This window comes from Balaenoptera ricei, chromosome 19, assembly GCF_028023285.1.
Source record: "Balaenoptera ricei isolate mBalRic1 chromosome 19, mBalRic1.hap2, whole genome shotgun sequence".
NCBI classification, from domain to species: domain Eukaryota; kingdom Metazoa; phylum Chordata; class Mammalia; order Artiodactyla; family Balaenopteridae; genus Balaenoptera; species Balaenoptera ricei.
The window spans coordinates 1,640,022-1,667,590 of NC_082657.1; the positions used below are offsets into that span (position 1 = coordinate 1,640,022).

At 45.7% G+C, this 27,569-nt stretch overlaps 2 protein-coding genes across 2 annotated transcripts; one reads left to right on the forward strand and one right to left on the reverse strand.

The window, feature by feature from the left end:
• Nucleotides 1-1,680: 1,680 nt before the first annotated feature.
• On the reverse strand, nt 1,681-11,404 carry LOC132353887 (zinc finger protein 17-like). Its single transcript, XM_059905381.1, is given in 4 exon segments — nt 1,681-5,682; nt 7,664-7,771; nt 10,919-11,027; nt 11,327-11,404. Coding segments are annotated over 4 exon segments (1,014 nt in total). The 3' UTR covers nt 1,681-4,963.
• Nucleotides 11,340-19,399, forward strand: LOC132353396 (zinc finger protein 548-like). Its single transcript, XM_059904565.1, has 5 exons — nt 11,340-11,459; nt 13,299-13,340; nt 13,710-13,832; nt 15,390-15,525; nt 17,055-19,399. The coding sequence occupies exons 1-5, from the start codon at nt 11,403-11,405 to the stop codon at nt 18,503-18,505; spliced, it is 1,809 nt and encodes a 602-aa protein (XP_059760548.1). The 5' UTR covers nt 11,340-11,402; the 3' UTR covers nt 18,506-19,399.
• Nucleotides 19,400-27,569: the final 8,170 nt, after the last annotated feature.

The window sequence follows — 27,569 nt, forward strand, 5'->3', positions numbered from 1 at the left end:
TCCCAGTGGGTGAAGGACCCACTAGGGTTCATTCTCTCACCATCCAGTTTTCTCTGCCTTGTCTTCATATCTGTGGTCACTCAGAGGGGCCGGCTGTGGCCTTGCTGCTCCACCCACCAAGCACTGTGTTCTGAGTAGCGGGATGACATGGATGACAGAGATATGGGTCCTGCCCTTGAGCAGGGAAGGAGCTCGTCATTAAGTATGGTACACATATGTGAAAGCAGGTGCATGCAGTGAAACAATTCTGCTGCTATGGCAGAAAGGTATCCTGAGTTCATGAGTGAGAGAAGGGTTGAATCTTGGAGTCATGGGACATGGTGTCTGAGAGCTTTGATTCTGGGGAAAGAGCGGAATTCAAACCCTTCTAAGCTCTGCTTATAGTCCTGGGTCGGGTGACTCTGAGGGTGGAAAAATCAACCCAACCATTACAAGTCAATCAAATATACTCACGAAGAAGGGAAATCTCCACAAGCTGCCTGCAGAAGCCAGCTGGAGTCCTCTTGTCCAGAACTGGGTAATATCCCACCCAAAATAATCAGTGGGAAGGAAATGAGATACCCCAAAAGTCAAGAGACGGGTGAGTCCTCCAGATGAAGGGAGAAAGTGTAGCTTCCTGCCCCCCGAGCACTGTAAGGATGATTCATACACACTGCGGCACACTGCCGTGTGGCAGAGGAGGGAAGGCTAACGTAACAGATACTGGTAACAACTTATTTCTGGCAAGGACTCCAGGCAGGTCCGGAAGTGCAAGGTGTTATCATGAAAGCTTCCAATATACTTGGTACTTAAGAGAATCTTCCTGGGATGTCTGGATGCATGAAGTTCAATTTATGGCTGAGTTCTCTTTCACAAAGACTAATCTCCAAAATGTCGCTCTGCAATTACGTAGAACAAGGAAACAGCATGTTGCCTGCACTCCGAAGATGTTTCTCCGATTTAAATTTACCAGTGCTGTTTGAGTTTAGGCTAATAGCTGACTAACTTTCAACATTCACTGCATTCTTAACACTCTTCTGGGTTTGTAGTTGTTTTGTAAGATTTAAATGTTCTTGATGACACTTGGGTAGATAAAAAGCAGAATTCTGTTACCTAGGGCTTAGGATGAGACAAGAGCATCAGGCGGGGCACACAACGGGTTATACAGGGACACAGTAAGTAACCTGGAGCTGTAGGGAGCACCCTATACATAGCAAGTGCTCTGGGGCTACCTAGGTTTCCCAGGCTCCCCATGGATGACCTAGCTGGAATAATTTCATTGGGTCAGGGGCATACAGGCTGTCTCCAGTTGCCTGGTATCCTGGCCCTGGGACATAAGGGATGGTGTCCAGAGTGTGAGTGCCTGATACAGACAGTGATTGGTTGTGGTCTTAATCAGCTGCTGCTCCAAAAGAGGAAACGACTAACATCAAGCCGGGGACTCAAAACTGAAAGATAACTAATAAGGAGCTACTGTCTAGCACAGGGAACTCTACTCAATACTCTGTAATGGTCTATATGGGAAAAGAATCTAAAAAAGAGTGGATATATGTATACGAATAACTGATTCACTTTGCTGTACTCCTGAAACTAACACAACATTGTAAATCAACTATATTCTAATAAAAATTTAAAAAAACAAAAACAAAACACTGGTACTGCCATAAACACAAAACTTTAGGCCAATGAAACAGAACAGAGTGCCCAGAACTGGAAGCCAGTATATTTGATCAAATAATCAACAAGAGTGCCAACACAATTCAAGGAGGAATTGGGAGGAGGACAGTCTCTCCAACAAATTACAGTGGATATCTGCATTCAAATGAATGAAGTTGAACCCTTACCTTACACCACACCCAAAAATGAGCTCAAAATGAACAAAGACCTGACAGTACGATGTAAACTCAAAAACTCTTAGATGAAGACATAGGGGAAAAGCTTCATGACATTGGATTTATAACTTCTTGGCATTGACATGAAAAGCATAGGAAACAAAAGCAAAAATAGATAAAGGTACAAACTTCTGTGCAAAGGACACAATCAACAGAGTGAAACGGCAAGCTACTGAATGGAAGAAAAGCATTTGCAAATCATATATTTGATAAGTGGTCAGTATCCAGATCATATAAAGAACTGCTACAACTCACCAATAAGAAAAATTTTAAAGGGGTAAACATAGAGATTTTTACAAAGAATATACACAAATGGCCAAGAAGATATGATCATTAATCATTAGGGAAATGCTAAACAAAACTACAGTGAGGGGACTTCCCTGGTGGTCCAATGGTAAAGAATCCACCTTGCAATGCAGGGGATGCAGGTTCGATCCCTAGTTGGGGAACTAAGATCCCACATGCCAAAGGGCAACTAAGCCCACGCACCACAACTACTGAGCTCGCGCTCCTCAACTAGAGAGCCTGCATGCTGCAAACTACAGAGCCCACACGCTCTGGAGCCTGCATGCACAACTATAGAGCCCACACACTCTGGAGCCCACGGGCCACAACTAAAGAACAGAAAACCTGCACACCACACCTAGAGAGAAGCCCACGGGCCACAACTAGAGAAGAGAAAATCTGCATGCCACAACTAGAGAAGCCCATGTGCCACAACAAAGAGCCCGCATGCCGCAACTAAGACCCGATGCAGCCATAAAAAAGAAAAAGTAAACTAAAATAAACAAAACTACAGTGAGATATTACCTCACATCCATTAGGATAGCTACTATTAAACATGAAACAGAAAATAAAATTATGTCGATGAGGATGTGGAGATACTGGAACTCTGTGGACCTTTGATGAGAGCATAAAATGGTACAGCCAATAAAGGAAACAGTTCAAAATATTAAAAATAGATTGGGGACTTCCCTGGTGGTGCAGTGGTTAAGAATCTGCCTGCCAATGCAGGGGACACGGATTCGAGCGCTGGTCGGCAAGATCCCACATGCCATGGAGCAACTAAGCCTGTGCGCCACAACTACTGAGCCTGCGCTCTAGAGCCCGTGAGCCACAACTACTGAGCCTGCAAGCCACAACTACTGAAGCCCATGCGCCTAGAGCTGGTGCTCCGCAACGAGAAGCCACTGCAATGAGAAGGCCGCACTCCACAACTAGAGAAAGGCCGCGTGCAGCAATGAAGACCCAATGCAGCCAAAAATTAAAAAAAAAAAAAATTGACCATATGATCCACTAATTCCACTTCTGGCTATACACTGAAAATAACTGAAAACAGGATCTCAAGGAGATATTTGTGCAGTCGTTCTCACAGCTGCACTCTTTACAACAGCTAAAATATCGAAACAAGGGAAGTCTTCATCACCAGATGAATGGATAAAGATGTGGTAAATGCATACAATGAAGTATAACTCAGCCTTAAAAAGGAAGGGACTGCTGAAACAGGACACGTGATACATGAAATGTGAAATTCTGGTAAATGAAGTCTTCACAAAAATATAAAAACTGTATGATTCTTCTTACATGAGGCAGCTAGGGCACTCAAATTCAAGGAGATAGAGAAGAGAACAGTGGTTGCCAGGGGCTGGAGAAGGAGAGGAGTAGGAGTTGTTATTTAATGGGTACAGGGTTTCATTTTTGCAAAACAAGAGGAGCTCTGGAGATTAGGTTGCACAACAGTGTGAATGTACCTCACAGTACTGAACGGCACACTAAAATACTTAAGAGATGGCAAGTTTTATGTGTGTGTATTTTAACACAATAAGAAGGAAAAAAAAAAAAACCCCAGAAGTACATAATATGTACTTCACAGTGCCAATCAGAGCAGACTTTCGGCTGAAGTCCTTTCCCCATTTGCTTCCTTCATAAGTTCTTTCTCTGGTGTGAACTTTTTGGAGCCAAATGAATGGAAGTTTTGGCTATATACTTTCCAACATCCACTGCACTCAGAAGGCATTTCTCCAGTGTAAATTCAACAGTGTTTAACAAGACCAGAGTTGTATGTGAAGATGTTCCCTTATTCGCTGTTCTTATATGGCCTCACATCAACGTGAACTCGCTAGTGTGTACTGACTCTGGAGTTTTACTACAAAAATTTCCCTCATTAGCTGCACTAATAAGGCCTTTCTCCAGTGGGATTTGTCCAATGTCTAATGAGTGTGGAGCTGCAACAAAAGGATTTCCTACATCGATGCACTCATAAGGCCTTTCTCCAGTATGATTTCTCTGATGTCTAATAAGGGTGAAGTGGTACCTAAAGAATTTTCCACATTTGGGGCTTCCCTCGTGGCACAGTGGTTAAAAATCCACCTGCCAATGCAGGGGACACGGGTTCGAGCCCTGTTCCAGGAACATGCCACATGCTGTGGAGCAACTAAGCCTGTGTGCCACAACTACTGAGCTTGAGCTCTAGAGCCCACGAGCCACAACTACTGAGCCCGTGCGCCGCAACTATTGAAGCCTGCGCGCCCTAGAGCCCGTGCTTGGCAACAAAAGAAGACACCACAATGAGAAGCCCGTGCACCACAACGAAGAGTAGCCCCCGCTCCCCGCAACTAGAGAAAGCCCGCGTGCAGCAACGAAGACCCAACACAGCCAAAAATAAATAAATAAATTTAAAAAATTTTTTTCCCACATTTGCCGTATTCATAAGGTCTTTGTCCAGTGTGAATTCTCTAATGAATAATGAGTGAGGAGCTGTCCATAAAGAATTTCCCACATTCGCTGCACTCGTAAGGCCTTTCTCCAGTGTGGATTTTCTGGTGCTCAACAACTTTGTCTTTGTGGCTGAAAGCTTTCCCACATGCTCTACACTCAAGTCTTTTCACCACTGTGGATTTTCTGGTACTCAACAAGCCTATGTTTGCAGGTGAAGGCTCTCCGCATTCAGTGCACTCAAAAGGCCTTTCTCCAGTGTGAACTCTCTGGTGTCTAATGAGTGTGGAACAGTTCCTAAAGAATTTTCCACACTCACTACAACCATAAGGTCTTTCTTCAGTGTGGATTTTCTGGTGACCAACGAGTTGGGCAGTCTAAGGAAGGCTGCACTCAAAAGGCCTTGGCCTTGTGTGAATTCTCTGGTGGTCACTGAGGCCAGATATTTCTGTAAAGAATACTCCACATTCTGAGTGCTCATAAAGCCCAGGCTCAGTGCTGACTTTCTGATGCTGCTCGTGGTGGGACTTTCTAAGAAAGGCCTTCCCACATTCCCTATTCTCATAAAGCTTTTCTCCAGTGTAGATCTTCTCATGGTCAACAAGTGTATGTTTATGGCTGAAGGCTTTCCCACACTGAGTGCACTTGTAATCACTTTGCCCATTCTGAAAGGCCTCTCCATCTGCAATGTCCCCATGTGGCTTTCCCACACCATGAGGAGGCTGGTGCTGGAGAGGGCCTGTGCTGGCTGGGAAGTCCTTCCCACCTTCCCTGCATGTGAAGGTCCTCTGTGTCATGTGGACAGTGCAGTTTTTCACAAATGAAGGCCTCCCCTTGTCCTTTCTGCAAAGTTTCTCTCTAATGTGACGTTTTTGGTGCTGGCAAAGCTTTGCCTCACAAGTGTATAGTCCTTGCCCAGGGTGCATTCCATCCTGCTCAGCCAGGGACAAAATGTCTTTCAAGAGTGAGCTGCACGTCTCACAGAGCTGGGCGTTCCAGATGGAGGGACCTGGCTTTGGCGTCCTGGCCAGTGACACTTCTATAGAAACACCTCGCTCTGAAGATGGCTCCTCATCCTGGGCTCCATGCCAACAACCTGAAACCAGAGAAATGCTGGTGAAGCACGTTGACACTGGTGGGAGGAGCAGCCCCACCACAAATGTGTGTCACCCACACCCACGAATAAATCCATAGGACTGCTGATAAGCAACAGGGGCCAGAGCCAGTGAGAAGGCCTGCTGTGCAGAGCTGCGCCTGGGAAGCTCAGATGATGGGAGAGCCCTGACAGTAGGTAAGGACACAAGGAAGGGGTACAGTGCAGGGAGGAGAGGGGTCCCCAGCTCACTCCTCTGAAAATGGCTTTCCACAAGGCCATGGCTGCTGGTGAGAAGTGAGTACTGGGTAGAAGGTTGTGTCCAGAGCCAGAGATGTCTGATTGTGACACAGTAGTTGGTATCCAAGGACTGTTTAAAGATATGTGCAAATAGAATGGCCATTCATTAAAAATTCTACAAATAACAAATGCTGGAGAGGGTGTGGAGAAAAGGGAACCCTCCTACACTGTTGGTGGGAATGTTAGTTGGTGCTGCCACTGGAAAATACTATGGAGCTTCCTCAGAAAACTAAAAACAGAAGTACCATATGATCCTGCAATCCCACTCCTGGGCATATATCCAGATAAAACTCTAATTCAAAAAGATACATGCACCTGTATGTTCACAGCAGCACTATTCACAATAGCCAGGACATAGAAGCAACCTAAATGTCCATCGCCAGATGAATGTATAAAGAAGATGTGCTACATATATACAATAGAATACTGCTCAACTGTAAAAAAGAACGAAATAATACCATTTGCAGCAACACGCATGCAACTATAGATTATCATACTAAGTGAAGTAAGTCGGAAAGAGAAAGACAAATACCATATGATTTCACTTATGTGTGGAATCTAAAATATGACACAAATGAACATATCTATGAAACAGACTCATGGACATAGAAAACAGACTGTTGGTTGCCAAGGGGAGGGCGTTGGAGGAGGGATGGAGTGGGAGGTTGGCGTTAGCAGATGTAAGCTACTATACATAGGATGGATAAACAACAAGGTCCTACTGTATAGTACAGGGGACTATATTCAATATCCTGTGATAAACCATAATGGAAAAGAATATTAAAAAATAAAAGAATGTATATCTATGTATAACTGAATCACTTTGCTGTACAGTAGAAATGAACACAACATTGTAAATCAATTATACTTCAATAAAAAAAATACAGGAACTTGTAACTTAGATAAAAAAGATATGTGCAAATGTCAAAATAGCTTAAGTGTGGGTCAAATGTTGACAGCATGGCAAAGGAACAAATAGGAGGTGGAGACTACAAAAGTCAGGGGAGCCGAGGACTGGAAGATTAGAAATGACAATGGGAAAGAAAATGTAGAAATGAAGTGTGACCACTGTCCCTGGCATCACCCAGTGGTGGACAAAGGCCTGGCTTCCAGTGTGATTTGAAGCCAGCTTTGACAACACACCCTCTCCCAGCTCCTAAGCTCCAGAGCCACCTCTTGTTGGCACTGATGGAGTAATGTCCATCCTGTCAAGACACCCAGGCCCCTCCCTCTGCCTCATGGTGAGCACTTCTATGGGACCTGGCACAGACCAACCCAGGTGAAACACAGGGAAAGGGAGTGGACAGCATGCCCCCAGAGCGAGCCGACACACGACGGCCCCCATTCAAAAATCGCAAGAACTACAGAGGAGGGTCTCGCAGAGTCAGTGGTCTCTACAAGTAGTAAGCATGTATTTCTGCCACAGGCAGGCCCCCCAAAACGTCAGCAAGAAGGGGGAAGGCCTCCATGCATCTGAACAGAGTAACTTGACCAGGGACAGGCAAGGTTTCAGAGCAACACGGGATGGGGCTGCTTGGGGAGAGGCAGTACGGTGCACACAGCCTGGGAATGGCTCCCACACACATGCTAGGAAACCAAGGAAGAAAGGACTACCCATGGTTTGGTTGGAAAAAACAGCCCAGCCCAGGACACTGGTGTGGGGGGAGGGTTATGAGGGCCTTACCTAGTCATGAGAGAAGCGCAAAGTTCTCCAGCATCACATGGTGGTACAGGCGTCTCTGAGCCTCATCAAGGAGCCCCCACTCCTCCTGAGAGAAATGTATGGCCACGTCTGTAAAAACCACAAGTCCCCACCAAAATGGGGATGGTTCAATCAATGCACAGCTCATTTCTCCAGGATCTTTACTCTTTCCCCCCACACGTCCATTCCCTCCTCAACCTCCACCCCCACTTCCCAAGTGTGGAAGAGATACAAGGTCCAGTGGCACCAGTGACTCTCTCTCCTTATTTCCACTGATCACTGTGTCCAGAACACATCTTTCCAGAGAAAGCCAGAAACTTGGGGTCACCTCTGACTCCCCCTTCCATCTCATCTCCCAGTCCTACGCTCTCCACATCACTCAATGTGGGCAGGTCTGTTCAGAACACAAACAGAAGGCAACCGCTCTGCTACCTCCACGGCAGTGACTCTTGTCCAGCGACCACCAACGTCCACCACAGTCACTTCCCCCAGGTCACTCTACCTCTACCTTCCCTCCCACACAGTATCTCCTGTGGCTAGACACAGCCGGTTACAATCTGGGTCAAATACCTGGCTCCTCTGCTTCAAACCTTCCCTAGCTCCTACTTCCCTCGGATTAGAGGCCCAAAACCTCAGGTTGTAATTGAGACCTGATAACTGTGTGCCCCTACCCTCCACTCACTCCCCTCACCCATAATCCTATCACATGTAACAGACTTGCAGTTCCCTGAATATTCCAGCTCAGTCTCACCTCCAGTCGTCTGGACATTCTGGATCCTGTGCCCACGACATCCTTCCACATCTTACTCCATCAGTTGTTGGAAATGGGAACAGCTCCATATAATCTGGGACTGAGTTCAAGACCCTAGGCCTTGGTGAAACCACAGGGACTTCAGACCCAAGGAAGGGAGAAGGATGGGTGAACAATCTCAGGCCACCAGCATTCTTCATATGGGAGTGGCAGAACCATCAGGGTGATAACTGGGGTGGTTGAAGGTCTGGCACATCCTCCATTCACCTGTACAGGTCCATAAGCATTTCTGCAAATGCCATGGGAACCTGTGGGAAGAGGGAGGTCCTGAGAAATGGGCAACCACGTTAGGAGTCTACAGACTGGGCTAGACTATCACCTCTGGCCTGCCCTGGCGCAAAATGGTCTCAGCCTGATGGTCTATGCTGTTTCTCTGACCTCAGTGTCACTATTATCAGCTGTGTGACTCTGCTTAAAGACTGAACCTCCCTGAGCCTCAATTCCTTCACTGTAAAACAGGGATAACAATGGTTTCTTCCTCATAAGGATGATAGTGGTATTAAACATAAGAGGACACACTACCTGTCAGCTGTAACTATACATAAGATCCACAATTTTTCATGTTTTCAGTGCAAATGAAGGGACTGGGTTTTTCAAAATGTGGGTTTGCATTGTTTCTGCTTTTTTTTTTTTAATTAGTTTTTATTGGAGTATAGTTGCTTTACAGTGTTGTGTTAGTTTCTGCTGTACAGCAAAGTGAATCAGTTATACATATACATATATCCCATCTTTAGATTTCCTTCCCGTTTAGGTCACCACAGAGCACTGAATAGAGTTCCCTGTGCTATACAGTAGGTTCTCATTAGTTATCTATTTTATACATAGTATCAGTAGTGTGTATATGTCAATCACAATCTCCCAACTCATCCCACCCCTCCTGTTTCTTTTTAAGGTTTTCAGAAAATGGAATATATAACATTCCACTAAATTTGCTAACACCTAAAGTATTACCAATACTACAGGTAAATTAAATTTCAAGCAATTTTTTATAAAGTGTTCCTATGTTTAATTTATTGAATGTCTTCATTTCTAACTGCCCCTCTACGTGTACATATTTAGAAGGATACTGGTTAACAGATGTTTTGATCAGTAAGTATGTTTCATACATTTTGAATTTAATGAGTTGTAGGGAGAGTCTGAACAGGCAGGTCAGGTACTTTTCCTTTTTGCAAACAAGCCTGTTTCCTGTTTGCAAAGGATCCCCTCAAGTGCACTGCAGGAGTCCCTTGACTATAGTGCTCATTCCTTTTGCCCTGAGGGGTAGAAGAGGTGGGTCAGCAGTGTGCTTGTCTGGAACCAATCTGCTCCACAAACCTGGCTATTTCTTTGTCCCACAGGGATTCTCCTCTAGGAGCAGAGCTGACCTGCAGGGCTCAGTCTACACGACCTTACACCTTCATCTCCATCCAGGCCGGCAATTCATCACATCCAGGTATCCTTTTCTACAGACACAGGCCAGAGTAGCTCCTATGCCAGATATGCTCCTTTATTGAGAGAACATCAGGGATGATGAAACCCCTAATGCCCCAAACTCAAAGTCTCAGCCCTCCTGACACTCACTACAGGGCCCATCAGAAATAACAACCTTAAAAATCTCCCTCCTCAATCTGATCCCCAGGCCATGCCCCGGTTCAGTCCACACCCTCCACTCTTTTGACGGCTTCAGTCCAGCCCCCTTCCCCCGCAACCAGACCTTCATGTCCACATACCTACGTGCCGTCTCCACCTTGAGGTATCTTAGGGTCACACATCCAAAATTTAACTCATTATCTTCTGAAACCTGCTCCTTGTGGTTGCTTCCCCCCAAAACCGCAAAAACAAAACAAAAACAAACAAAACCTTGAGATGGTCCTTCACTCCCTACTTCTGCTCACAGCTATACATGGCACATCAGAAAGTCCTGTAGGCTCTATCAATGAATCTACACAGAATCTCATCCCATCTCCCACGTCGCGCTACCTTCCTGGCCCAGCCCCTACCATAATTCTCCTGGGGTCTATCGCGGTGGTCTCCTCAGCAGTCTCCCTGCCTCCATTCGCATCCCGTTCTCCCAATTTTTAACTTCTAACTCTGGACACGGTTCTCCCATCCCCAATCCCTTCACAACCTTCCATGGATTCCACCTGCTCAGGTTGCCGTTTCAGGTGAGACACTTCGTCCCCCTCTGTCCACGACAAAAGCGACCCCAGGTTTCCCCAATGCTGCCGACTCCGTAGCACCTGCAAGCCGTGCACCGTCGGCCCCCGAGGGAACTCTCTCCCTCACCCCAGTCCACGGGCTGAAAGGGGACCCCCCTCCCAAGGCCGCCCTCTGTTCTGGACTCTGGGGCTGACCGGCAGGGAACCGAGCGGGCGCCCCTCCGTCCGTATTTAGGACTCGGAGGCGGGAGTCGGGCCGGGTTGGGGCCCGGGAGACGCAGCACCCACCTAAGCCGGCCTCATCGGCGCAGCTTCGGTCACCGGGGTCACCGGCCGGTGGAAAGAACGGAGCCGGAAGAGCTGGCGGGCGGGGCGGAAACGAGGGCACCGCCGTCAACTACGGGCTCAGGGGGCCTCACAGCCGCCTCTGGGCACCGGGGCCAACGCCTCTCCTCGCCTGTTCCATTCTCTTCGGTCCCGACTCAGGACTCAATGCCCTGAAAAAGGTGAAAAAACACGAAAACCGGCCACCACATAAAGCCTATGGAAGTCCCGCCCCTGAATGCGTGCAGACGAAAACGTTCGCCTGCTGAGCCTTCATTAGCTCGGTGACCGGCGGCGGCGGCGGCAGTAACTGGGCCAATGAAAGCTTAGAGGAGGGACGGATGGTTGCGTGCGCATCATCTGGGGCGGGACTTCCGGAGTTCCTTCCTGTCGTTTGGGGGCTCTCTGGACGTTTAGGAGTTCCGGGCTTAAACGTCGCTTGGCGGGCATGGAGGTGATCGAGCGAAAAAGCAGGCGGAGAGGCTCAGGGATGAGCCCGGCTCAGGTGGGTGATGCGTCTCCCAGGGCCCCACCCGGTGGTGCGCCCGTTCAATTCCCTGCTGGTCAGCCCCAGAGTCCAGAACAGACGGCGGCCTTGGGAGGGGTCCCCTTTAAGCCCGTAGACTGGGGTGAGGGAGAGAGTTCCCTCGGGGGGCCCCCGGTGCACGGCTTGCAGGTGCTACGGAGTCGGCAGCATTGGGGAAGCCTGGAGTCACTTGTGTCGTGCACAGAGGGGGAGTTGTTGTCTCACCTGAAACGGCAACCTGAGCAGGTGGAATCCATGGAAGGTTGTGAAGGGATTGGGGATGGGAGAACCGTGTCCAGAGTTAGAAGTTAAAAATTGGGAGAACGGGATGCGAATGGAGGCAGGGAGACTGCTGAGGAGACCACCGCGATAGACCCCAGGAGAATTATAGCAGGGGCTGGGCCAGGAATGTAGCGCGACATGGGAGATGGGATGAGATTCTGGAGAAATCTCAAACTTGGAGTAAACGGGATTTCCTGCTGCACAAAATACGGTTGTAAGCAAAAGTAGGGAATGAAGCACTATCCAAGTTTTTTTGCCTGAACATCTGAAAGTGGGGAGATGAGGAAGTCAGCGCGAGGAGCAGGTTCCAGGGGGAAGACCATGAGTTGTATTTGGACATGTTGATCCTGACATGTATGAAGATGGAGATGTCACCAAATGGAGGTACCATATGTGGAGGTGAACATAAAGGCTGGAAGCAGAGGAAGGGGGCAGGGTTGGAAATATCAAAGGCATGGAGGGTGTGGATTGGACCAGGGCATGGCCTGGGGATCAGATTGAGGAGGGAGTCTTAAGATTGTTACTTGAGATGGGCCCTGTGGTGAGGGAGGGGAGGGCTGAGAGTTGGAAGGCAGGGCATGAGGGCTGGTGCTGGCATCCCTGATGCTCCCTCCAGAAAAGAGCAGACCTGACATAGGAGGGAATCTGGGCTATGTCTGTAGAAAGGGGGGCCTGGATGGAGTAAGGAGCTTTCCTTCTGTAGAGCCTGCAGTGTGTGCTGGTGTGGATTCTCCACTTGCAGGCTCTGCCAACCCTCAGGGCCACTCAGCCAGGCTGGTGCAGCCAGTGGGTCCTAGACAAGGACACTGCCAACTCACCTCCACCTCTCAGGGCAAGAGGGATGATCCACTGCTTCAGTCAAGGGTTCCCAACAAGCTCCCTTTTGAGGATTATTTAGTGATAGGCCTGGTGCTGAATGGACTAATAGCCGACCTGCCTGCTCAGCCCCTCCCCATGACTCATTAACTTAAGAATGTATGAAAACTAATTTAAACACTAATTAATCAATATTCCTCTAAATACATACACACAGGCAATTAGAAATGAGCCTGTTCACTTAGTTAAATTTATGCAAACACTTTGTAAATGGCTTGGCATTGATTTACCTCTCGGTATTTGCTTACAATGCAAAGTTCTATATATGACATCCTCTGAAATCTTAAAAAGCAGTAAAAATGAAGACCCTAAGTTTCAAAACTCTGCCACTTCACTTGCACTGAAAATATGTACAAAACTATTGATCCTATGTACAATCATAGCTGATACATGGTATGTTCTCCTTACATTAGATCCCTATGAGGTTGGGAGCATTCTTATCTTTATAAGCATTTTCTTTTCCCTGAGGCTCAGGGAGGCTTAGTCCTTCTCCGGTGTCACTCAGCTAGTAAGAGGCAGTACTGTTTTCTGAAGAACTGAACTTAGACTGTCAGGCTGAGATTCCGTTATACCAGGGCAGGGCAAGGCTGGGGTGGTGGTCCAGCTCAGCTGTAGGATTCTACAATGCTACCCATTTCTCATGGCTTCCTTCTTTCCCAGGATCCCATGGCAGTGGCAGAAATGGTTATGGACCCTGTACAGGTGAGTGGAGGGGTCCTACCTTTCACCCATCCCAATTATCACCCTGAAGACAGGAATATTGGGGGGGGGGATTTCCTGCAGCAATCCAGGTGAGTGTTGATGGTGTTACACAAGAATGCTAGTTGTTGAGATGGAGGATCGGTTGGTTTCTGGATGTATTTTGAACTAGAGCTCCCCATGTTTTATGTAATGGAGAGCGAGGGACTCAAGGAAGTGGGCTGATAGGAAGAATTGGGGATGACTTCAGGTTTCTGGGCTTGTTAGGAAGGATGGATGCCTCATCAACTAAAACGGGCAGAGTCAACTTTAGGAGGAATGTTCAGGTGGAATAAGAAGAGTCCGTTTTTGTCCATGCCACAAATGTTCCAGAGACTCCCAAGGGGAGGTGTTGAGTGGGCACCTTTACACAGAGGGCTGGAGTTCAGAGGACGGATTCAGGATGGAGACGACCACAACATAGTGGCCGGTGTGTGGACTAGGATGAAGCTGAAGGTAAGTTTTAGGCGGCATCATTTCTAGTTTATGGTGGCGATGCCATTAGAGGACAAGGAGTGAGAATGAAGGGCCTCAGGACTAAGTCTGTGGGTTGGGTACCTGGCTGGTGGTGATGCGCATCACGAAGACAGATGAGGGAGCAGAGTTTCCTTGTCTGTGCGTGACAGTGGGATGTAGGCTTGAGAAAGTCTTCTGAGGCCAGAGCAGACATGAGATGGATGTCGAGGGAGGAAATGGGGTCAGCTAGGAGAGTTGCTAGACTTAGGGCGCAGTGACAGTGTGGGTGGGGAGGTCGGTGTACCTGGGCTTCACATGAGGAGAGAAGGTGCTGACTGCTTATGGGACAGTTCGTGCAACACGGAAGGGGGAGAGGGCTAAGGGGTCATGAGGTCTCACATAGGAAGGGTGGCTGGGGAGGAAGGAAAAAACAGGGCCAGGTGGTGAGACCGTCTAAGCAGGGCTTGGGGCAGGCCCTGGCCCCAGGGGACTTTGGTGTTCAGGGACAGGACTGGGCTGAGTTGAATGCTGGATGCATTTCCATTCACTGCCTGGATTCCGTGTGCAGAGTGCCCTGTAAGGAGGTGAAGGAAGTGCCTATGGTGTGGGCTGGGGCTGTCTGTGGAACTGTCACTGTGGAAGGGTTAGAGTCATGAGGAAGGTGCAGTCCAACGAGTGAGATGCAGGTAAGGAGGAGTGTGAATGGTTGGCCCTGGGCCCTGGCACTGGGCACTTGAGGACAGGGACAAGTCTGAGTTTGTCTGAGGGTCAACATCTGGGGGACCCCAGGGAAACTGTGGCAGGAGAGGGGTAGGGCCGTGCATGCAGGTCCACACCCTCGATGGTGGTTTTCTGCTCCCTCCCCCATGTGTTTTATGCTGTGTGCTGGACACAGTGATCAATGGTAATGAGGAGAGAGCAGGCACTGGTGCCACTGGGACCTGGTATATCTTTCATGGTGGGACGTCCAGGAGGAGGTTGAGCAGGGACGGATGTGTAGGGGGAGGGCTGAAAAGGGAAGTGCATCAGTGATTGCACCCACAGGATTTTAACTTGTGGAGGCGAGTGAGTCGTGATACAGAGAGGCCAACGACATTGAAAGACAGTTTTATTACTTATATTTCCCGAGAGGAGGAGGTACACTATGTAACAGGGCCACCTGGAGAAGCACCAGATTCGGTCAGGAGGCGTGAGCACAAGCTAAGGGACACCAAAGGTCAGAGCCTTTATTAGACTTCTGAGGGAAATGCAGGGAGGATTGGATGAAAAGTTTATGGGTGACTAGTTTGTATAATTCTGTGTACCTGGGCTATGGGAACTGTCCCTAGCTGTCTGTTACCTGGCCCTGGGCTGCTTTAGGGCAGGGGAAATACTGACCTGGTGCGTGAGAGTTAGGTAAGGAGTTGGTTGAGAGTATGGGCTCTGGATTGCAAGGGAGATGTAAACAAATTTGGCCATTAGTTTAGCCCTGTAATTAATGGATGGCAAATAGATAAATACAGCATCCACAAAAATATAGTTAAAACAAGAAGCTGTTCATGAACCAAACTCTTCCAGTTTTGGCAGGACCGTGTGGTCTTTGAGGACGTGGCTGTGTATTTCTCCCAGGAGGAGTGGGGCCTCCTTGATGAAGCTCAGAGACACCTGTACCATGCTGTGATGACGGAGAACTTTGCACTTGTGACCTCCCTAGGTAAGGTCCACACGCTCACCCAGTGCCCTGGGCTGTGCTCTGTTCTTTCCCTTTTCCCAGGGGGAAGCTTTGTACTCCCCACACTGAGACCATGGGTACTGCTTCCTTTCCTGGTTTCCTGGCATATGTGTTGTTGGTGCCGGGGCTGGACTGTGTGTACAGTGTCATTTTTCTCCCCAGGGAGCCCCATCCCTTCTACTCCGAGTCCTTCCAAGATAGGGCTCAGGAGTCAGAAATGTAGATTTTGTCTGAGACCCCTTCAGACCTGGCCTGTTCTTGGTTGGGTCCTCTGTCTAGATGCTTGGACCCTTGTTGCGCCAGGCCTTACCCCTTCCTCTTGCTGACATTTCTTAGGGCCTCCTGTGCCAGGAATTTTAGCACCAACCTAGTTACTAATTTGGGGAACCACTGCTTGTTACCACAGTACCCCCTGTGAAGTTCTTATAATTTTAGAATGCCGGAAGCCCTGTGTTGGATCTCTGTCTACGTGTGCTGGCCCCTTCTTTTTTTGTCTTTCACGTAAGACTAACCTCTTTCAGGTGCCACATCAATGCTCACCTGCAGCAATGGGGAGGACTCTGGGTACCTTCTAGTGTGGCCATTACTACATCAATGGCAGGAGACACTCAGAAGTACCCGGGCTTGGTGTGAGGTCCTGGGAAAGGGTGTGATGTCAGAGCTGGGAACCTGTCCTGTGTTCACTATTGATTGATACTCAGACCAGTGCCACACCTCATTTCTTCCCCATTCTTATTTCTTCTGTCACACTCCAACCACACTTTTGTGACTCTCACATGTGACTTGTCACATGTTCTGTTTCATTGCTCCCTTTGCAGTGTTCAACATTTGACCTATATGTAAGATGTCGTGACGTCTGCATGTATCCTTAAATAGTCCTTGAACTTTAGCATTTCTTTTGTATCAAGTATTTCTAGGTCTGGGCACAGCCTTTGACACAGTGCTCACCTGTCACCAGTAGCCTTGGCCATGTTGACTTGGAGGCCTGCCTCTCCTCCCTGCTCTGGTGTGACTGTTTGTGTCCCCACCACGTTCCATATGTTGAAAACCTCATGCCTAAGGTGACAGTATTAGGAGATGGGGCCTTTGGGGTGATTAGGACATGAGGGCAGAGCCCTCATGAATGAGATTTGTGCCCTTATAAAAGGGACCCCACAGAGCTTCCTAGCTCCTTCCACCATGTGAGGACACTATGAGAAGTCTGCGACCCAGGAGAGTGCAGACTGATCTATGGGTTCCAGTCTCCAGAAGTGTGAGAAATAAATTTCTGTTCTTTATAAGCCAGCCAGTCTGTGGTATTTTGTCATAGCATCCCAAATGGACTGAGATAGTAACTCTTCCTTCAGTCCTTGCCTATTGTCAGGGCTCTCGCATCATGGGAGCTACGCAGGTCCATCTCTGCACAGCAGACCTTCCTCTCTCTGGCTCTAGTCTTCGGTGTGTCATTTCTGATGGGGCTGCCCCTCCTACCAAAATCATCATGCACTTCACCAGCATTTCTCGGCTTACAGGTTGTCAGCATGGAGCCCAGGATGAGGAGGCACCTTCTGAGCAAGATGTTTCTGTAGGAGTGTCACCGGTCAGAACTCCAAAGCCAGATCCATCCTCCAGGAAGGCCCAGCCCTGTGAGATATATGGCCCACTCTTGAAAGACTTTTTGCAGCTGCTTGAGCATGACGGAATGTTCTCTGATCCAGAACTATACTTTGGTGGGGCAAACCTTTTCCAGCAGCAGAAGGAGCAGATTAGAGACAACCTTTCCAGAAGGGGTGAGGGGCAGCCTTCATTTCTGACCAACAGCAGCGTTCACATGGCAGAGAGGACCTTGACATGCAACAGAGACAGAAAGGACTTCCCAGGCAGCACAGGCCTTCTGCAGCAGCCGGCCCCTCACAGTGTGGGGAAGCCACACAAGGACACTGAGTGCAGGGAAGCCTGTGGTAGTGGACAGAGTGATTACAGGTGCACTCAGTGTGGGAAAGCCTTTAGCCGAGAAAAGATGCTTGTTGAGCACCAGAAAATCCACACTGGAGTAAGGCTTTATGAGTGCAGCAAATGCAGGGAATTCTTCAAGTACAACGCTAACTTCATAAAACATCAGAGAATTCACAGTGGAGAAAGCCCTTATGAGTGCAGAGAATGTGGAAAATTCTTTAGATACAACTACAGACTGGTAAGACATGAGAGAATTCACACCGGAGAAAGGCCTTATGAGTGCAGTGAATGTGGGAAATCTTTCATGTACAGCTCCACATTCATTAGACATCAGAGAGGTCACATTGTAGGAAGGCCTTATAAGTGCAGTGAATGTGGGAAATTCTTTCAGTATAACTCCACACTCATTAAACATCAGAGAGTTCACACTGGAGAAAGGCCTTATAAGTGCAGTGAATGTGGAAAATTCTTTAGGTACAACTCTGCATTCATTAAACATCAGAGAGTTCACAGTGGAGAAAGGCCTTATGGGTGCAGTGAATGTGGGAAATTCTTTAGGTACACCTCCACACTCACTAGACATCAAAGAATTCATACTGTAGAAAGGCCTTATGAGTGCAGTGAATGTGGGGAATTCTTTAAGTACAAGTCCAAGCTTATTAAACATTGGCAAAATCACACTGGAGAAAGGTCTTACGAGTGCAGTGAATGTGGAAAAGGCTTCAGGTACCACTGCAGACTCATTAGACATAAGAGAGTTCACAGTGGAGAGAGGCCTTATGAGTGCAGTGAATGTGGGAAAGCCTTTAGCCATAAGAATGTACTTCTTCAGCATCAGAAAACCCATACTGGAGAAAGGCCTTATGAGTGCAGAAAATGTCAGAAGGCCTTCATTAGGAAGTCCTACCTCATACATCACCAGAAAATCCACAGTGAAAACGATATGAGTGCCCTTAATGTGGCGAACTCTTTAGATACAACTCCAACCTCACTGAGCAGAGAATTCACAGTGGTAAAAACCTTATGAGTTCAGAGAATATGGTAAATTCTTTAGGTACTACTCCAAACTCCTTACACTGGAGGAGCATCTTATGAGTTGATGTTGGAGTGGGCCTTATGAGTACAGAAAATATGGGAAATTGGTACAGCTCCCCACTCATTAGACATCAAGAGTTCACACTGGAGGAAGGCCTTCTGAGTGCAGTGAATGTGGATAAGTCTTTAGGTGAAACGTCAGGCCCATTGCACATCACAGATTTCAAAATGCAGAAAGACCTTGTAAGTACAGTGAATATGGGCATATGTTCAGCCAAAACTTCCACCTCATTCAGCACCAAAAATTTCACAACAGAGGGAGTGTTGCAAATGGGGAAAGACTTCAGCAAAATATCTGCTCTAATCTATCCTTAACAGTATCCTCATATAGTATTTTTTTTTTTTACATTTTACATTTTTGATTGTAGCAAAATACATGTAACAGTTTACCCTCTACCTTTTTAATTGTACAGTTTAGTGTGTTTAAAAATTCAAGTATTTGTGCAACTAATCTCCAGAATTCTTTTCATCTTGCAAAAATGAAACTGTATACCCATTAAACAACATCTCTTCCTATGCCCTCTCTATCGGACCTGTCTCTATGAATTTGATTACTCTGGATACTTTATATAAGTGTAATCATACATTTTTCATCTCTTTGTAACTGGCTTATTTAGCTTAGCATAACTTCCCCATGTTGAAGCATTTGTGAGTACTTCTTTCTGTTTTGAGAAGGAATCAGAATTGACCCACCCAAGACATGGGGAAGGGTGCTGATGGAGTCAATACTACCTTGCCAGATACGATTTTTGTAGAGGAAGAGATTTAGATTTTATTAACACCTTTATTGTGGTAGTGACATACAATAAACGGCATTTATTAAAAATGTAAGATGTATTTTCACATGTGTGCATAATGGGACCATCACCAAAGTCATGATAATGAACATGTCTGTCATAGAGTTTCCATTGGCCCCTTTGTATTCTCTCAGCCCTAGCCAACCTGCCATCTCTAGGGAGACATTATAGTTTTTTTTCGTTGTTTTTTTTTTTTTTTTGGCTGTGCCACGCATCTTGCGGGATCTTGTTCCCTGACCAGGGATTGAACCCGGGCCCTCAGCAGGGAAAGTGCGGAGTCCTAACTCCTGGACCGCCAGGGAATTCCCAATATAGTTTTTATTTTCTAGAATTTTATATAAATGGAATCCTATAGTTACTCCTGTATGGCTGCTTTCACTAAGTGTATAAATATATTTTTAGTGTTATCCCTTTTGTGTGTGCAAAAGCATGGCATCATATAAGAATAAACAAGGCTCTGTTATGTAGTAAAGCTGTGTGTTCTGACAGGCACTTTGAGAAAAAGTTGTTTAAAGTGGGAAAGTGAAGTCTAAGTAAATTTAAATTCAGTTTCATAGGAAATTAATATCTTAAAAAATTTTGAACCATCTGCCTCGTAAACAAGCTTCCACTGAGGTGGATGGAGTTAGAGTCTGTCATACAGAGTGAAGTAAGTTGGAAAGAGAAAAATAAATACAGTATGCTAACACATATATACGGAATCTAAGGAAAAAAAAAAAAAAAAAAAGAGGCCATGAAGAACCTAGTGGCAAGACGGGAATAAAGACACAGACCTACTAGAGAATGGACTTGAGGATATGGGGAGGGGGTGGGGTGAGATGTGACAGGGTAAGAGAGTGTCATGGACATATATACACTACCAAATGTAAAACAGATAGCTAGTGGGAAGCAGCTGCATAGCACAGGGAGATCAGCTAGGTGCTTTGTGACCACCTAGAGGGATGGGATGGGGAGGGTGGGAGGGAGGGAGATGCAAGAGGGAAGAGAAATGGGAACATATTGTATATGTATAACTGATTCACTTTGTTATAAAGCAGAAGCTAACACACCATTGTAAGGCAATTATACTTCAATAAAGATGTTTAAAAAATTTTTTTTGAACCATCTGCCTCGTAAACAAGCTTCCACTGACACATCTTTCTAGATTTTTCTTATTTGACTTCTTTTTTCTTGTGTCTTTCAGCTATGTCTTTGTGTCATAAAAGTTCTTAGCGCATTTTTTAATCATTAATCATTTTGTTGTGGTAAAATACACATAAAATTTATCATCTACCATCTTTAAATGTTCAGTGATGTATCTCGGCAGGAGATGGCATGTGATAATTCGCTGTCCTTTAGAGCTAGGCTTCATATTTTGAAAGAAATCTTAGAGAGTAATAAATATTTCAATAAAAGTGTTGTTTGCTAGGTTGGAACGCAATCACTGATCATCAAGGCAGGAAAGATACCGGTCTCCAATTCTCCCTCATGCCCTGTCTGGGGTCTTTTCTTGCATATTGAATGTCATGAAACAGCCTCTAAAATTTCAGTCTATTTGACAGTCAACAAGACAGCTGACAGCTATGTGTGGACATAGAGTGTCATGATATAGTGTGTCTGTTTCAGTGTGTAGATTTGGGAACTTGCTGTTGTTCACAGAGTCTGAAATTACAGGTCCCTAATCTTTGTGGGCTTTTCCAAGACTGCTCTCCAAATCTGGGTGCGATTTAAGAGTAAGCAAGGCCTGTCCCATGGTTGGAGCAGGGAACTCCTTTTCCCAGTATCCCTGAGGGTGCCTCTTGGCTTTTAATAGGCCAGGTAGGAAGTAACTCATTCTGTGAGAGATAGTAGGTGGTGTTAGCAGAGGAAACTACATTACCCAGAAGTCTCTTCGGTGCGCGGTCGCCGCTGCAGAGCCTTGTGGGTAGAGTAGTTTCCACTACGGGCGTTACCTGTACTTTCTCAAGGTTGGTAGTTCCAGATTGTGGCTAAAGGCCAAGCGAGGGAGTGAAGGGCTCTGGGAAATGAGGTTCTTAGGCTGTAAACCCGGCAGGGCTTCTCTGCCTCTTTAAGGCGTTATACCCAGATTTCCTTGGAGTGTAGTCTACGGCAAGTAACAGAAATGTTTAGAGACATTATTTCAGACTGCATGAATCGCAGCAAATTTCCAAAGACTGCACATAGAAAGGGATCCACCATACCATAATGTTACTTCTCGTCCTCTCATAGCTGTCGGCTATCTTGTTGCTTGTCAAAAACACGTACACTCTCGCTTTTCATGAGTTTCAGTAGCTTCTCTCAAGCGCAATATAAAAAGCCCCCAGACAGGGCTTAGGATGGTGAACTCGGAGAAGGGATGTCTGGAGGCACTAGAAAGGGTGACGATGTGCCCCTGATTCCCACAGAAAACATCCTTCCTGCCTGAATAGTCAGTGATGGTGTTTCAACAGCATTGCTATTTAAGATAATATTACTTCATGTCTGAGATATACACCATTTTGGGACTTCCCTGGCAGTCCAGTGTTTAAGATTCCGCGCTCCCAATGCAGGGGGCATGCGTTCGATCCCTGGTCGGGGAACTAAGATCTTGCATGCTGCACAGCAGGGCCTAAATAAATAAATTAATTAATTAATTAACTCTGAGATTACTCCATTTCTTTTAAGAAATGTGAAACCTCTCTAAAAGAAGAGGGACTTATCACATGCCATCTTCTACCAGGACAGCATATGCCTCTCTGAGAATTTGACCACGTGTGCAAAGGGGCCATCTTATTCCTGACATAAAGGTTTGGGATTCTATGATCTCATTTCCTTGCTGGAAAATGGTTTGTCATTTCACCTGTAATTGCAGCAACAGTATACACAGGGAGTTGAGATTATCTCTGGGAAAACACTTGTTAAATGGATATTACTAAATGTTATTAATAATAATTTTATAGGTTTTCAAGGAAAGTGGCAGAAATGGTTCTAGAGAAATTTATCTGTGACAGTGGAGGAAAAAAAGGTAAGAAATCAATGAAGTCTGAAAAAGAGTCACTGAGTCTGAGAAGTCAGAGAATGAAGCTGAGACTTCAAGGCTTGCTGAAACCTTAGCCACACTCAGAGTTTGGTTCCAAAATGTGATTATTTTTTTAAATACTTGAAAACATGATGCATTAACAGCTTGGAGGGAGAGGTAAAGACAATATTTAAAAGGAGTTGCCAGAGAGGTAAAAATGAATAAAGAAGTTGTGCTGTTGTGTATTTACTGATCTGCAACTGTTCAATGAGCACTAACAAGGATTCAGGTCCAAGAGTAGGTGCATGATAGACATCAGGAATAGGATTGCCAGCTGTTCTGCATATAGAGCACACACACATCCTGTATCCTGTATTGATACTGTCAGAACGCCCTAAATATCCTGTACTTAGCTTTTTACAATACATTACAAAAACTCAGCAGTTAGAGCTATTTTTCTCTCACTGTAATTGGCAGTTAAATCACTTAGTGGCAACATTAGCTCATAAACATAGCCCCAGAAATAACCTCCTGGACAATGCCTTCTGGTCTCTCCTTAGGGTCTGGCTAAGGAAGAACAACAGAGGGGACTAATAATTAAAGTGTTTATTTTTCATAACAGGAAGGCAAAGACTGTTCTTTAGCCCAATTCCAAAATCTTGAACAAGAAAACATGGTTTTTTAGAGATAACTTCAGATAACCTGTGAAAGCCAGCCAGTCAGCAACAGCCTCATCCCAGTAAACTGAAGCTTCCAAAAATTCACAAATAATTGATAGTCCCAACCTTCTAGAATTCAGCCTATCAGTGTTCAGGCCCCAGTCCTGAAAGACAGCCAATCAGTGACAGCCCCAGCCCCTAGGTAACAACCAATCAGTAAGTGCCTCACTATAGCAACCTTGCTTCTGAAAGTCCTAGTCAACAGTAGTGAGCAGAGTAACAAACCTGAAAGTCCATCAATCATTAAACATGCCCATTTCTGAAAGTCTGCCAATTCCTGAATGCCAGACTTCCCAAAAGCTCCTATGAGACCCGCTCTGGCTTTTTTTGAGGTGACTGCCTGACAACTAGAGCAGGCAGGCAAACAGAAAGTTCCCCCTCCCTCTTTTTCTTTTTGTATCAGATACCAAGTTCAATTCACTGTCAGTTCACAAGTTTGAAAACCTTTCAACGGTTCAACCTCTTAGCAGTTATGAGTTTGGACTTGTAACAGACAAATTGACACACACGTGAGATTTCAAAGGCAATGTTTTCTCTTCTTGCTGAAATTGCTATTATCTATTTTTTGTATATACCGAATATAAAAATGCAAAATGCAAATATAAATTTTGTGATGAATTTTCTTAAGAGTGGATATTTATTAAATGTGGTAAAAGTCCTCTTTGAGGTCTCTGAATGATATACAATTGTTCATTCAATATTGAAAATAATGGACAGATATAAATCAACATTACTAAAGTTAAGCATGAGAGTATATGATTTCCTCAACTAGTATTAAAGCAAGTGAAAAAGTAATTGTTAAAAAAAATAAAAAAGTAATTGTTATGAGAAATTCAGATTAAGAAGGGAAATTAGTAACAGGAGAAGTTGTAAGGAGCTTCCACACTGTATATCATCAGTCCTCCAGCTCACACTACTGTTGAGCCTGTGTCTCACTAATCAACGTTCAATGGACAAAAGGAACAAGATAAATTGGATGTATCCACTGTAGAAGCTATGTTACAACCTATTATGTTTACTGTGGAAGTCCCACTGAAATATGGTTTACGCTGTCACCGCAGACCCTAGCCTTCCACCAGGTGCAGTACCCACAGATGTCCACGTGCCTTGCTGCTCAAGGGCAACTTGAGTCCGTGACGACGTGGTAAATCAGCAGTAGGTCTAAACTCTGCTCTGTGTTGATTTTCTTGGCTTTTCGTTCTCAGTTTGACACCTGGATTTTGTTGATAGTTCCCTGTTGAGATACTTGGGTGAATCAGGCTATTCCTTTTCATACCTTTTTTGATGTCCTTTGAGTTACTGGTTGTTTTTGTTTTTCCTGTGCTGTCTAAAAATGTAGTTTCTCACGAGAAGTTGAATCACAGGGTAGAACACAGGCACTGCCCTATAAGCCTGTTGTTCAGGCCAGCCTCACAGACCAGTGGGTTTGCAGTTCTCATAGTACTGGAGGCTACATGGACAAACTTTCCTGAAGGTTACCAATAAACCAAATGAGGTCTCCTTCCATCTTAAAATTGTTGTATTGAGAGCTGGGCTATAAGCTAGAGAGAGCATTCTCTCTGGTATCCACATGCCAGGGGAACACGGTGGGTCTGTCTGGTGAGGAGCCAACCATCAGGTTAGGGACCTGAGGTCCACAAGCATTCCATACCTACTGATCACTGCCTGCCCTCTGGGGTGGTCTAAGTCTAAATCTTCATATTCTTGTTACAATCCTAATTCTTGCGCCTGTGTTTCTTTTTTTTTCTTTATTTATTTGGCTGCGCCAGGTCTTACTTGCAGCATGCGTGATCTTTTTAGTTGCGGCATGCAAACTCTTAGTTGCAGCACCGGGATCAAAACCGGGTCCCCTGCATTGGGAGCGCAGAGTCTTTTAATAAATTTATTTATTTATTTATTTTTGGCTATGTTGGGTCTTCGTTGTTGCATGCGGGCTTCCTCTAGTTGCGGCGAGCGGGGGCTACTCTTTGTTGCAGTGCATGGGCTTCTCATTGTGGTGGCTTCTCTTGTTGCAGAGCACGGGCTCTAGGCGCACAGGCTTTAGTAGTTGTGGCACGCGGGCTCAGTAGTTGTGGCTTGCGGGCTCTAGAGCTCAGGCTCAGTAGTTGTGGTGCACGGGCTTAGTTGCTCCGTGGCATGTGGGATCTTCCCGGGCCAGGGCTCAAACCCGTGTCACTTGCATTGGCAGGCAGATTCTTAACTACTGCGCCACCAGGGAAGCCTGGGAGCACAGAGTCTTAGCCACTGGACCACCAGGGAAGTCCCTTGTGCCTGTGTTTCCGAATAGCGTAACTGTACCAAGGATGGTTTGAGCCTTCAATGGCCACTCTGGGGGTCACTTGATTTGAACAAAAGGGTTAATTTGTAAGACATCTTTGAAAATAAAGGAAATAAGAGTTCTCAGGCCCGAAGGATAGTATTTTTTCTTAGTATGCAGAGGACTCCAAATTAAATTCTGAAATAAAAGTCACATCACTAGAAGATTCTTTGGCCAAAACTAATGAGCAAGTCGACGAACTCAGCAGGAACAAAGGAGACTCATCCTCCTGTAAATCCACCCTCTCCTTGTCCTGCAGTAGCGTGCCACATCCAGCGCTCCCACCCCCTTATCCTTCTGATCTCTCTCCTTAGCACCTCTCCCCCTACTCTTTCCCTTGCTCAGACCCCCTACTGTAACCGAGCAAAAGCCAAACTGACATTGGGTGTTTGCAGCAAAGTAAGGGTTTGTTGCAGGGCACCAATCAAGGCAGTGAGAGACAAGTCTGACACCCACTGCAACTGGGTCTTTGAGTTGCGGGGTTTTAGAGGGGAGGAACAAAGAAGCTGGGGTTAATCGTCATCTTGTGACGTTTCTTAATCATAGTTTCAGGAATAAGGATGCCTATTGTTTACGAGTCTCTGGTCTGGTGGTCCATGACGTGGAAGTTCTGTTAGCTCATCTTGCCCTGGAGAAACACCCCTGTCTGTACATTAACGATGTTATCAACAACAGCAACTTTAGTCATCTGACTCTGGTTGATTAGTGTTCAGTTAGCACAGCATTAAGGTAGAAAGGGACAAGAAAGGGAACACAGTTTTGGATAGAGAGGTTAATCATAAACTCAGCAGGGGAACTCGGTTTTAGGGGGACTCAGTTTCATCACCTTTTCCCAACTCTCATAACACCCCAAATGCCAGTTATCTCTAAAGATCCACTCCAGCCATGAGTCAGGCATGCAGAAAATTTTAGAATTTAAACCTTGTACCTGAGCTGAATTAAGAGGTATAACTAAAGATTCTTTTCAACTCAAATAAGACAAGCAAGTAATCATTAAAAAGTTTAGAATTCTTTAGCGTACATCTGACCAAGTTCACCTAACTTACACAACTTGTGTACATGGTGGTTGGAAGCTAAGATGCTAAATCAAAGGTGGCAAAAGCTGACTGGACTGACCAGGAAGGGACTGACGGGAGTTCTTTCCATAATAAACCTGAGGATCATAGAAAGTTCAGGAAAGTAGGTCCAAGTCTCCTGAAAGCTATACCTGAAGTATTAACAACAAAAATCGACTGTAGAGTAATTTAATCATTAAAACAAAAATATTTTTAAACTATAAGAGATTTTCAGGACAGACTAGAAAAAATTCCTAATTTCAACAGTTGGGATTCACAGAGGTGCTTATGTAAGAGCAGCTGTTTCATGTCATTTTACCAGTGGTGTTAAGTTTGAAGTTGGAGACCTAATTCAAAAACAGAACTTAGAATAATTAGTCCCTTTAGCTGAACTATAAAACCTGGCAGCTACATATCTACAAGACAGGATCTGAGGAAAACATGTGTCCCTGAAGATCAGCAGGGGCTAAGGGGCCCACGTCCCAACCAACCACCTATTGACAAGGACACTTGTAAATATTATAAGTAGAAGGGACACTGGAAAAAAGGTTGTCCCATCTTATGAAGAAAAACCAAGACAAAGAAAATCCCTCAGGGACTCCCCGCTCCCTATGCAGGGGGCCCGGGTTCGACCCCTGGTCAGGGAATTAGATCCCGCATGCCGCAACAAAGATCCCGCGTGCCGCAACTAAATGCCCGGAACAGCCTAATTAATTAATTAATTAATTAATTGAAAAAAGAAAATCCCTCAAATCAGAGCAGTCAGGGTGCTTTGAGGAAGGAAAAGTGCCCAATAACCTGCCATATCCTTTAAGCCCTCAAGATGAGTTAACTATAGATGGTCATCCTCATCAATTCCTGATAGGTATGGTTGCTATTTTTTCTCCATTAAACACCAACAGCTTAGCTCAATCTCTTCCTAAGAGTGGAAGGTATTTCAAATAACCCACAGATTTTCCCCATTTCAACAGTAACACTTGGGCCATTGACTGAAAAAGCAAAAGCATTCTTCCTGCTCTGTGATACCATCCCTGCAAATTTAATAGAAAGAGTTATTAAACTGCCAAATATCCTATGGGTAAAAGAAGAGATTACAGGGAAAATGTTACAAACATAAATATTTTGAACTAG

Bases quoted from the DNA above. Each gene is read 5' to 3' on its own strand.
- LOC132353396 (XM_059904565.1), top strand. From the start codon at position 11,403: ATGGAGGTGATCGAGCGAAAAAGCAGGCGGAGAGGCTCAGGGATGAGC. The intron at 11,460-13,298 runs GTGGGTGATGCG...CTTCTTTCCCAG, and splicing joins CAGGGATGAGCCCGGCTCAG to GATCCCATGGCAGTGGCAGA. The intron at 13,833-15,389 runs GTAAGTTTTAGG...AAACTCTTCCAG, and splicing joins GGACTAGGATGAAGCTGAAG to TTTTGGCAGGACCGTGTGGT.